This window comes from Molothrus aeneus, chromosome 1 (assembly GCF_037042795.1).
Source record: "Molothrus aeneus isolate 106 chromosome 1, BPBGC_Maene_1.0, whole genome shotgun sequence".
NCBI lineage: Eukaryota > Metazoa > Chordata > Aves > Passeriformes > Icteridae > Molothrus > Molothrus aeneus.
The window spans coordinates 50,438,814-50,451,906 of record NC_089646.1 but is presented as its reverse complement, the minus strand read 5'-3'; the positions used below and the strand labels follow the sequence as shown (position 1 = coordinate 50,451,906).

The window sequence follows — 13,093 nt, the reverse complement described above, 5'->3', positions numbered from 1 at the left end:
GGGCCCAAAGCTGCAGTGCTGTCCTTGGTTCTCAGGCTGGAAAAGGATTGTTTTGTCAAACTAAACTGTGAAGAGAACCTGCTAGCACGCTATATAAAGTTCAGAGCTATATACTCATGCAGACAGAATCTGGAAAATATGAAATCTACGTCTTAAGGAATCAATCCCTTCAGCTCAGGCTGTCTCCAATCTTGATGTCCCCAATTCACTCATTACATTGGTGACCCTCAGACACAGATGGATTGTTCATTCCCTACAGAATATCAACTTGTTCTAAAGGCTCAGAGAGACAATAAGCCTCACTTGTATCTTGTGGGTAGATTTACACATGAGAAGTGGATCTTATATAATATTAAATCAAAGCAATAGCTTTACTCACCCTTTTTCTCTTCTCAGTCCTTATGGAAATGAGTGCATAAGATTCAAAAGAATGTAAAATTTCCTGACTTTTCTTTATTTTACCTGTAACCCACAGGCAAATATAGAGTGTGTCTAGTCTGTACAATGAGCCCCTGTGCTAGAGAGATGTCTAAGCTGTTTCTGAGAAAGATATAGCATGTCCACACAAATCAGCACTCAGCTATGCTGGGATTGATCCTCAGTGTGGTGTAGTCTCTCATTAGAACTAATTACTGTTGGCACAGCATCATGCTGATGCAGCTGTGCAGCTTCCAGAGCTGGTTCATTTGGCACTTAGCTCAGGGATCACTGAAGTCTTGGGCATGGATGCACGCTGTCATTTGGTCAAATGAATGAAGGTTCTGCTCATTAGTTCAAATGGACTTTTCATTTGGGAATTAGATAAATGATGAAGCCATCCAGATGCTTAGTCCCATTATTGTAAATACAGTTATGATTTTTGACAACTACCTGATTATTAACAGACAGCCAAGCAACGCAGTAATTCCTGTATTGCAGTCAAGCAACTTGGATCAACAGTTTTCCTCTGTTATGTTGCTTTGGTAGCTTTAATTTTAAGTCGTGTCCTTTGAGAAGTGGCCTCCTTAAAGCAGGTCCTGTGCTCCAATACGGCACTTCAGGGTAGCATCTGTAGCCCTTTCCACTTATTTATGGCAGCCAGGAACAACCTACCAATTTTGTTTCCATGTCAGCATTGGCATGGCCTCTCTCAGCCCTGCACAAATGAGGGCACCAGGGAAGGAAATTTAGAGATGACATTGTGAAACTATCTTTAAACACAAAAATCTGAATATAAGTGGGAAGGGTGGACAGGATAGTTACTTTCAAATCCTAGATTGCCTACTTTTCTATTCAGAGTCATCTTTTCCATCTGTTAAAGGCAGTGGGAAGGATTGCAATAACTATATATATATCAGACCTGATCTTGACCATTTGATAATCTTGTCCATTCGATAGATTTTAAATAAAGATGTATAGGCCACTAGGTCTAGAAATATCTATCATCTCTCTCTTTTTATTGAGTTTTCTTTCATTTTCAATCATTTCACTGAATTTTGTCTACAGGTTCAGACAGTGAGCCCTTTGTCAGAGGTGTATCTACAAACAAATTGTCCAAGAAGTTTGGCAGATGTTGCCCTTACAAAGCAACAATATTTTCAAGCTGTTGTTTCTTCAGAACAAATATCTGTCTGGCAGATTCAGTTTACAGTTTATAGCTTATTGCTGTAAGCTATTTTACAGCCAAGTGAGTGAACTCTGATTGTAGATGTAACATGGCATTTATGTTCTAAGAATGGGATTTCAAAAGGATTCTAAAGACATTAGAAACTCGTCCCTTTGATGTAAGTCAACTAAAACATCAGTCAGTTCCATTTGAAGGGTATAAAAATACATCAGGGAATGTAAGAGAAACAAAGTACAAGGGAGGACAAGTTTCAAAGAAAGCATAATGGGGGAGAAGGAGAGAAATAGAGAGATGGGCGTACATTAGACAGGTGGTTGAGAGAAGAGTTGTAATCCCTCTGCCTTTTTTTTCCCAGTTTATGTGTCTTGAGAACATCCACCTACTGCTTAGCATCTAGTGAGTACCCACCCATCCATTAACATCTCTTTCTTTGCTGGCAGCCTCATTATAACTAGAGATCCTAGCCTGAAATTCATCAACAAAGATCAAACTAAAAAACAGGGGAGAAAAATAGATACTTGAAACACAAGGAGTTTCAAGGAAAATGGGAGGTCTAGCTGGTCACAGATCTTGAATGCCAGAAATTTCTATCAGCTCATGTAACTTGACCTTGTCCATAGCAAAGGACACAGAAATGTGTGCTGCTTCCCCTGCAGCTGACCCTCAGAACTTGTGTTTAACTAAAGCATAACGACTAGAAAGCCTTGAAAGGAAGGACCCAAGAAGCATGGACTCCTACAGACAATGCAGTCATAGAATCATGGAATCACAGAATCATGGAATCACAGATCAAAGCATGCCAGGTTAGAAGGGGCTTCAAGGATCATGTGGTCCAAATTTCCTTAAAAGAAGCACAGTCCAGACAAAATGTCCTAGCACCCTGTCCAACTGAATCTTAGAAGTGTCCAGTATAGAAGAACCTACACTTCCCTGGAAACATTATCCCAGTAGCTGATTGTTCTCATTGTGAAAAATTTCCCTCTTGTGTGTCCCCAGGAGTAACCTGTACCCATTACTCTTCATCTTTTCCATGTGACTTCCTACCAAAAGGATATCTCCTTCTTTTTTGTAGCCACCCCTTAAGTACCAGAACAATGCTGAAAAGGTCTCCCCCAAGCCTTCTTTCTCAAAGCTAAACACAGTTTTCTCAGGCTTTCCTCCAATAGGTTTTCAAGTACTTTGATGATCTTTTTGGACCTTCTTATATTTGCATTTGTTGAACTTCACAGGTTCTTATCAGTCCACTCTTCCAGCCCTATCCAGGTCTTCCTGAACAGTGGTTCAGTTGTACCCCTTCATTTTTATGGGCAAATGCCTCATGGATTTAAGATGAGGAAATGGCGAGACCTAAATAGAGCTAAAAACAACATAGAACAAAGAATGAGAAGGGCATTTTGTTTGCCAAAGTTGCTCTTCTGTGTTCTGAACAGATGGCTGACAACATCCTGAGACCTTAGAAAATTGAATCGATGAGAGAAACGTGTTCAGATTTAATTACATGTAATTGCACAAGGCACAGAAAGGGTAAAACTAAGCCACAAACCTCAGTGTACCGAGTGAATTTATGTGGTAGGAGTACATAAAAAATTCACTCCTGTTCAATTTTATGAAATTTTCATCACAAAACCCTGTTCTGACTGAATAAATTACAACCCACATTAACTTTTTTTTTTTTAATAATTAGGCAATTTCATACATTTGTTCAAAGTCTTATTATTAGTCTCATTTCTTAGAAAAACTGGCTTTAGTTTTACGGTATTTGGTAGACTAGAAAATAAAAATATTATTAGGAAAATTCACTTCATTTCCTAAAAAGTGACCAGTATAAACCTCTGGTCATTTTTTTGCAGCTCATTTCCTACATCTTTTTGGAAAAAAATCCTATGCTGAGTCAGTCATTCTGAATAAATACTCACATATGCACAGGTATGTTAGATATCTTTTCAATCCCTCTATTCAAATGTTTGACAAAATAATATCACTGTCACATCAATCAAAGATGCACTTGAATAAAAGAGGTTATATCACCAAGGATTGTATGTGTAGACAGACTGAAAAGTACAACATACTGAGGGAAAAAAAAGCTAAACAATTGCCAGTCTTCTTATATAAGTTATACTGAACTTCTGAACAAATTGGATGTTTTACTGTCTCTGGTTGAGGTGGAGTTAGTATTCTCCCTAGCAGTCCATATGGTGTTGTGTTTTGAATTTGTGCCTAGAATAACTTTGATACCACACCAGTGTTTTGCCTATTGCTAGTAATGCTTGCACAGTGCCAAAGCTTTCTCTCTATCCCAGTCAGGAAACTGCGGGTAGCAGAGGCATTGGAAAGGGACACAGCCAGGACAGTTGATCATTGACCAAAAGGACAACACCTTGCTCAGCAGAAAAGTTGGCATAGAGGAAAAAGAAGGAGTGGGGGCAGCACAGTGTGCTCAAACCCGGCCTTGAACTCTTCATTCCCCCAGCCTTGAGAGTCAGGATCTCAAGAGATGTTGGAAGAGCAATTGCCAGTAAAAACTGAGACAAAAAGAACGTTGAGTACCTCAGCCTTCTGCCTGTCAGTTGTCACCAGGCTACCTGTCTCATTTTTTGGGGGTGTGAAATTTCTTTTGTCTTCATTTTCTGACTAATGTGCCTGTGGTCAGATATTCATCCATTTCTGTTAAGACTTGTCATCTTACTTAGAGATGTCCCTGGTTGGAAAGTACTTATTCCAGAGGCTGAAAATGGAAATAAGAATGAAAAGTCAGAACCAGTAACATAACTTGTATGTGAGACATCCCATTTGCAGCCTCTGCCCATCTGTGAAGCTCTTTTCATTGGCATATTTCATGGCTTTTTTCAGTCCATCAGTCTAGAAAATACATTTCCTCACCTTTGGTATGGGAAACATGTTTTTAGGTAGGTTGAGGAAGGATCAGGAAGTCCATAGATGTGGTATTATCTTCTCTAACTTTCAGCATCTCAGTAGATATATGCACTGAAAATTACCTATGATGAGAAGATTTTGCTGGAAAACTAGTCTTTCCCTAACTATAAGATTAAATATAAAAATAAAATATAAAAATATAATATAAATTTATACAATTGGTACTAATTTCAAAGGGACCAATTTTCTCAGAAAACTACAAATTGAATTACATATCTCTTAGTCTGTGATACAAATTTTAGTTCAAAGCTATGCATTAAGTTAGATTATGCAGGGACAGAGCTTTTACTTGAAATATCTTTATTTGCCAATTTTCTTCACTCTCCCTTTTAAAAGAAGAAAACTTTCTTTTAAAGAATTAGGAATACTTCTATCCACAAGAACAAAAGTTTGCAAACAAAGAAGCATTCTTGTGGCGGTTTTCAAAAATTCTGAATAGATAATAGTCAAAGTACACAGTAGCCATATTGACAATGTCATCAGCTGCCTCAGAATAAAAGTCTGCTAATAGGTCCTTATTTTACAGTCCTGTGGACAGACAACTTTTGGGAAACTATTCAAGCCTGACAGTGAAGAGATCTGAGGCAGTTCTTTAAAGCAAAATTAAAGGAAAATTATACACACACGCTTGAAAATAGACTTGAACACAACATACAACTTAAGTACTGGAGAGGTTTTACTCTAATTCCTACTTTGCCTGGGTTTGTAGGCAGAACCACTGAAGTTATGAAACATAATAACTATAGACTATAAATCCCAATATTTCCGGGTGGGATGTGCCTGGTTTCGTCTGGCCCTTGCTGCTGGACCAAAGGCAGCAGCTGTGGTGTTTCACCCCAGAGATACCTTTGGCCAGCTGGGTGCTGCAGCTGGGCACTCGGAACAAATCCAGGCAAAGTAGGAACTCAGTTTACCTCTGGTGGAAAAGGTTCAGGCGACGGTGAAGAGAAACAGGAGAGGATTCTATCATAGAGTCTTAATCCAGAGTTTTATTCCAGGATGGTAGACCTCTGAAACATCTCTCAATGGAATCCCGACCGCATGGTCTCGTCTCCTTTTAAGCCCTGGGGACAGGGGGATGGGAAGGGACAGGTGAGGGCCAACCAGGTGTGAGGAGGGGAAGGCTCAAGGGATAAAGACATTTGGACAGGCCAATGAGCCCAGACCTGAGGGGCATCTTTTGAACTTATGCCAATCACACGACGCCCTTGCTGGAATGTTAAGATTGATGGACAGCTCTTAGCAGGAGGGCAAAGGGGGAGGGGAAAGGTTGGCACACCTGAAATGGCCATCACACTGCAACAAATAACATTAAAACTAAATATCTTTATTTCTGTAACAGCAAGCTCTGGCTTGTACAGATTTTGTGCCTTGTAAAGTGTGAAAGGACAAACAGAATAAATCCATGGCTTATAAAAGGCAGTTTATTCAATAAGTTAAATTATTTTATTCAGCAGAGAACAAAAAGAACAACAGCTTTTCAATTTTTTTCTTTTAGAAGTAGCCAATTTTGAAAAAATCAATTATATAATAAATTTGTGTTGAAAGCACATTTTCTGTAAAAACTATTCCTATGTATTCCATTTTCTTAAAAATGCTGTCAAGTCAATCTGATATAACCTTGTGAAAATCTATTAGGTCATGTACAAAAATATTTCGCACTATTTATCAACATTTTTAGTGATAATGAACATAGATTTTACCCCAATTTTATAGCCTTGATGAATAAGAGTTTTATAATAGTGCATTATCAATTCAATCTAAGCAGAAACCACAGCTGTACTGGAACACTTAGAGCCTAACTGGGCACCCAAGATCTTTGAAGGAAATTAAAAGGAGCTCTGACTTTTTTATTTTGTGTGTAGGAAAACCAAATTAAATTGAACTCTTGGTTGTCTTTACTTCTGTCTGGTATTCTCATTTGTGAATGCTGTAATTGATAATCCTTTCTTTTTTAACCCTTTCATCTGATTTCTTGCCACCAGAATAGAATTTGCAGCCCAAGATATTTAAACTAAATCTCAATAAGAAAATCATAATTATAGTACTTTATTAAAATAATTTATATATTATTAATCACACTCAACATTCAGTAATAGTTATCAATTATATATTTGCCAAGGATGACCTGAAGGAATGACTAGTAGGGCTTAATGGAAATTCATAAAATTTCTAAACATGGTTTTAATCATACACTATAAACAGAGCACTGTAGGGCTTACTAAAGATTCATTTCTCTTGGAACCCAGGACATCCCTCTGGCTGCCCTGAAGGACTTAGGACCCTGACAGGGGGCTCAGAGACCTTGGCACGGAGTCAAAGACACGTGTGCCTTTGATTTTAGCCCTTGGAAAAAAACTACCAACTTTGTATGAAGATGTACAAGCCACAAGAGTTTGAGTAGAATGTTAGTGAATTTATCACAGGGTAGAAAACACAGGGGTGTTTAGAATGGGGGTTCAGAAGACAAGATGGAGGGATTTGGGTGTACCTTGTCCTTCCTCTTTCTTCTTCTTAGCCTCTATCTCCTGTATGATGGTGGCACTTTTGGATTGGTTTAGAGTTGAAACAGACTGTCTAACATAGGTGATAGGTATTGGAAAATTATTGTAAATAATGTACTCATAGTTTTTAGTATAAAAAACTAACACCGCCTCAGGGGCATGCAGTGTGCCTTAACCTGACCTGCTGGACAGACCTCGGCAGGTGGAGAAAGAATGTTATAGATAACAGAAAATAAACAACCTTGAGAACGAGAGCCAAGGAATTCTGACTCCTTCTTCAAATGCAGGGCTGGGAAAAAGAGACTTTCTAACACCTTGGGGTCATCTCGACACCAGAGACCTCGTCACATTTCTTTTCAGCCATAAAAAGTCACATGGCTCTTACCCACAGCATTTTTAGTTCATTGCAAGAATTAATTGCCTCTCAAAATCAAAACAAAAATTTAGACTTCTCCACCATTTTTTTATCAAAATGCTTATTCCTTAAAAAAAAATTTTAAAAAGTGTAAACTGGAAGGCTGCAGGGTGCAAAGATTAATGCAATTGGTTGAGGGTCTGCTGATGAAGTCAAGAAGTTTGACTTCTAAAAGTCAAACTCCTACTCAAGTTAGAAGGAACTGAATAGGCCTATAAATTCAGAAAGATGAATAGATGATAAAAAGATGACTTAGCAGTGCACATTTCTATTTGATATGACCCTTTACTCTTTGGGAAGCGTAAATGTACCTGTTTACAAAGACTGCAAACAGATTGTGGACACCTCCTGCTTGCTATTTCAGCTGCTACCGAGGTCTCCTTCTCGTTCGACGTGGGAAACGGGCCGGTGGAAATTGTGGTGAGATCTCCCAACCCGCTCAACGATGACCAATGGCACCGGGTCAATGCCGAGAGGAACGTCAAGCAGGCCAGCCTGCAGGTGGACCAGCTTCCCCTGGAGGTCCAGAAAGCTCCAACAGAAGGACACACGCGGCTGGAATTGTACAGCCAGCTCTATGTCGGTAAGGCACAGAGGAGGCAGCCAGGCTTTGCTCTCATGGTGCTGAACATTCTTTGCCTGGTGTCTTGCCAGCAGCAGTTAGTGAATGTAGAAAGTTGTGCTCCTCAAGTGTTTGTGGGACAGCAAAGGGGGGAAAAAGAAAAAGGAAAAAAAAGGACAAATGTGCCCATAATTACAGAAATACAAAGATCAACTAAGAGAAAAATATTGTGCATTAGGAACTTGTCCTTTTTGTCTCTCTCCACCTGCATCTCCTGGCTGAAAGTGCCTCCAGCAGATTGCAGTGCCAAACTCCTTTTTTGCTGAGAGTCTTTTCCCAGACACACAAACACTTTTTCACCACAGAAGTGAAAATTTCTGCAGAGTTCTTGCCAGGACTGCATGTGCCTGCAGTGCCCATCCTAGCCTCGGCAGCACTTCCAGGCTCTCTAGATTTGATCATTGGCCATACTTTTGCATTCACAGCTCTCACTGCAGTCTTCTCCCTTTAATCCCTTGGGCTATTTATTCATTTGATGTATGAAAGTACCACACAGTGTTACACAAATGCATTCCCTGGAACCAAGTTAGTCCAGCTGCTTTCTGGAGCTACTGGTTTCTACTACATTTGGGGCAGGCTATTCCAGCAGCATTTGTATTTCTCCAACTGTGAGCCACAGGGCTGCAAAGTGCTGACATGCCAAGTGCCATTAGCTGGAACCAGAACTGCATGAAATGTTGAGCAAAGAAGCACTTTCATACCTCTCTAGATATCTGTCACAAGAGAAGAAGGAAGTGAAAAGAGAAAAAAATTATCTTTTTTCTCCATGTTAGTCAGCATTCAACAACTCAAATGAAATAAAAATTATGTTTAAAGCCTTCGTTGCCATAGTAATCAGCCCAGTGTCACTGCAAACTGTGTATAATGTGTCACCAGATGTGCAGGTGTTATTTACAAGCTCAGATTCCCCTTTGCTGCTGTGATCCTAGAAATGGCAATTTCAAAATAAGCTGAAAGATAAAGTTTGTTTAAAAGAGGAGCACTTAACCTTTAAAAAATACCAAGCCTTTTGCTGTAAACAGGAAGAGATGGAATTTTTTTTCCTAGCCTGAGTTCTTTGAAAATTGTTGATAATGATGATTTTATTTGTTAGTTTTGAATTGACTGTAACACCAGCAATGTTTTGAAATATATAGTACCTTTATTGCCAAAAAAACAAATGTCATCATCTGCACCAGATTTTTTTTCTTTCTGAATTACATCTATTTCATATAACTTGGTGAGTGGAGCACACATACCAGAGAATAGCTTTAAACCTGGGGTCAGACCTAGAATGGACTTGAGTTGGAGTGCCCAGAATGAATACCTGAATATCGGGGCCCTGGAGGGTAATGCTGAACAGGAATTGTTTTGGTGCCTCCTTTTCCATTTTCTGTAGAATAAATATCTATTCTTTGGGTGAGCAAGAAGGACTGAAGGGTGATGACTTTGTGTCCTAGGGGCTAGGACAGTGACTGAAAGGGCAAAGAAGGTTTTTCATCACTGCAGTATATAAGAGTGTATGTGACAGTGATCACAGGGGTCTTAGGATGAGGGAAGAGACAAGGATCTGACTCCATGTTTCAGAAGGCTTGATTTATTATTTTATTATATATATTATATTAAAACTATACTAAAAGAATAGAAGAAAGGATTTCATCAGTAGGCCAGCTAAGAATAGAAAAAGAAGGAATGATAACAAAAGCTTGTGGCTCGGACAGAGTCTGAGCCAGCTCACTGTGATTGGCCATTAATTAGAAACAACCACATGAGACCAATCACAGATCCACCTGCTGCATGCCACAGCAGCAGATAATCATTGTTTACATTTTGCTCCTGAGGCCTCTCAGCTTCTCAGGGGAAAAAATCATAAGGAAAGGATTTTTCATAAAATATCATGGCTACAAGTGTACATAGAATGGAATCACACCAGAACACCCTCTGCCATGTGCACTCAGCAGAGACCAATCCTTGCCTGCTCCTACTCCAAATCATCCAGTTACTGGTACTTGGTTTGAAGCAGCCCTCTCTGGTTTGTATTTAGTTTTCTTTCCCACTCAGGTAAATATCAGTCTCTGTGCTCTGTGGTGATGAGTATTCAGATCTCCTCGGGGACTCTCTGGCACCTGCAGCACTGCAGTAATCAAAGAGAGGAGAGATGAGCAGAAAAGTTGCCAGCACTCATTGTTATTTACTCACATTTTTTAGTTTGGGTTTTTTTGGTTGCTGTTTCTAATCCAGCCTCAGATAAGGCTTACCTAGCTGAAATCACATTTTTTCAGGGAGTGTTTATTTGGGGTGAAAAAGGACAGTTCTTATTACCTACTATAAAAAAACAACTCAACCCAGCTTGTCAAATGTAGTTTTTCAGTGTTCTATCCTCCAGTCTGTGCTAAGTAAATAGTATACGTGATATTTCTTGGAAATCAATGTGAATATTTCCTATTGTAACCAAGACTGGAGATTTGACTCCTTTTTTTTTTTTGCTCATTGTGACTTTGAAAAGTGTAACACTCCAAATCCATATCGTATTACATGAACTAAACACAGGCAGGAGACCTTTCTCCTCTTTAATGCCTTTATTACAAGTGATCAGCTCAAAGGGGGACTACTGACAGCTCCACCCTCACACCACCACTGCTCCCAGGACTGACTCAAATGAAGAGAAGGAGTGCAGCTTTGTCCACGGGTCTGTGGGCAGAGCTGAGGATCCCATCCTCCCAAGAGCATTGGAAAATTCCCTTACTCTTTGGTTCAACATTTGAGGACCTCTGTCTAGCCGGCATCTTTTGAGCTTAGGGCGAGGGGTAAAAAGGCATTGGCGGATACCAGATTCTGTTCCTCATGTCCAGTCATCACTTTGATTTGTCAGTTTTGTGTTGGCTCGTTGTTTCAGGGGTGTTTGGCTAGGTTTGCTGAGGGGTCTCTACCATAGCATGCTGGATCTGATGTCATTTGCATGTCGACTCAATGTCCCTTCCCCTTCACCGTCTGGGTGTCATCCTCTAGGAAGCAGCAGGGTATCACTCGACAAAAGAGGAATTCTTAACCATCAACGACAGGTAGTTAACGAAAAACAACAGGTAATTACAATAACAAACAGTTAGAACTCCACCCTGGCAGCAACTGGCCCAACCTGTTAACTCTGCAACCTTTTAAAAAAAATGGGCAGCTGTTCTACTCATAACATTATGGCATTATTACTAGCACCCACCGTTACTAACCATTAGGAGAGAAAGGCTACACCTTAGCAGTTGAGCCAAGCTCATTTCTTCCACTCTTATCTCTAAAAACATTGAAGTTGAAATGAAAGGAAATCTTCCAGGGCTAGAATCTCAAATGTCTAATTAGAATAAAGCAAGCATTGATAAAAAACTACTATTTATGCTTGCTAATGGTATGATATCAAAGGGCTTGGCTTCACTGATTTATTGTCATTAGTACAAGACAATTATAAAGAAGTTACCACAGGATATTTCATGTGAAGCAACAGGAATAAAACCCATTCAGTGCTGTCTCACAGTCCAACATTCCCTCTCAGGTGCTGCAGGAGGCCAGCGAGGATTCCTGGGCTGCATTCGCTCCCTGAGGATGAATGGGGTGACGCTGGACCTGGAGGAGAGAGCCAAGGTCACGCCCGGGGTGAAGCCTGGCTGCTCTGGCCACTGCACCAGCTATGGCATGTACTGTGCCAACGGGGGCAAATGCGTGGAGAAATACAATGGCTACTCCTGCGACTGCTCCAGAACTGCCTACGATGGGCCATTCTGCATAAAAGGTAAATACTGGGCCATTCTGCATAAAAGGTAAATGCCTTGTGCAGGAGGCAGAGTTGGGGGGGAACTATTTGCCCGAGGGGGAAAAAACCACAATGGAATCGATGCTTCAGCTTCATTAAATAAACAAGTAAATCCTGTTTAATACTTCTTGCTAACAATTCAAACTGTACACCCATGTGTATATTTAAATGTGGTTATTTAAAACCACACCTCTTATGAGGACTATGTGTTACCTGTTTAAATCAAATAGCACAAGAACAAAATGCATCAGGAATGCCTGTAGTAGTAGCAGGTCTGGCAGAGGGTATTCCTTAGTCTTGAACTGCATAACTATAAATTCCAATAATCACAATGTCATGGTAACTTCTTTAGAAGAAAAACATGGATTTAAACAAAAGCTGCCTAGTCATTTAGACATGTAGGTATGACATTTGGGTTGAATATCTCATATATTGGGAGGCCAGCGTTTGCTTAAAAATTTCATCCGTCCATAGGTAGATCAAGTTTTTAGTACCTCAAACTGGGTTAGGGATTGAACCTGCTGGGATAAGGGAAGGCACAGAGCTCCCACATTTATGTAAGTCCTTTGGAAATGCTTAATATATGTTCTGGAATTTCAAAAGCAATGATTATAAGAGAACAACTGTGGATGCACAGGTCTGCATGAGAAAGAAAGTTGAGGAGCAAGGAAAAGCAGGATCCAACAACTCAAAAATTAAGAAGAAAAGTACAAATTTCTTTTTTCTTGTTTGACTGTCTAATCCACTTCTTTTACTAATAATTTTAAAAGCTTTGTCAAAGTTTTAGATAAAAATGTGAAGGCTCTTCTCATCAGTATCCCTGATGTTAAAGAAACCTGTAGCCTCATAAAGTGCTCCTCTGCTTTTATATTCCTCTCTGAACCAGGAATCCTGCCGGCAGTCTAAGTCACCAGACACCAGAGTCCCCTCATGAAGCTAATTTGGCAGTAGGGGACAGTACCTGGCATTTGATATTCTGGTTTTCAACTCTTTCTCAGGGATTTTTTCCAATTCAAAATCTGAGAATTATTTTGCAAATACCCTTACCCTGCTCTCTTTTAGCCACACTTATAGGAAGCATAAAGTTTATAGCAAAAATAGGCAGTCTTTTTACCTGATGCTGTGTTGTGGACTGCCTTTCCTCCCCACACACTTCAGCCACTTTCATTTATATCTATGTTCACTTTTATTTCATTTTGTCACAGAAATCTTTGTCCATTGCTGATGTTGCTCA

The 13,093-nt window shown here is 39.8% G+C and overlaps 1 protein-coding gene across 1 annotated transcript in view; it reads left to right on the top strand.

Annotated features, from left to right (window-relative positions):
* The window catches only part of CNTNAP2 (contactin associated protein 2), a 1,033,176-nt gene that overhangs the window by 930,010 nt on the left and 90,073 nt on the right, over window positions 1-13,093 (top strand). Inside the window, exons 17-18 of the mRNA XM_066557113.1 lie at window positions 7,824-8,042; window positions 11,602-11,838. Coding sequence (XP_066413210.1) covers window positions 7,824-8,042; window positions 11,602-11,838 — 456 coding nt within the window. The remainder of the gene's footprint in view (window positions 1-7,823; window positions 8,043-11,601; window positions 11,839-13,093) is intronic.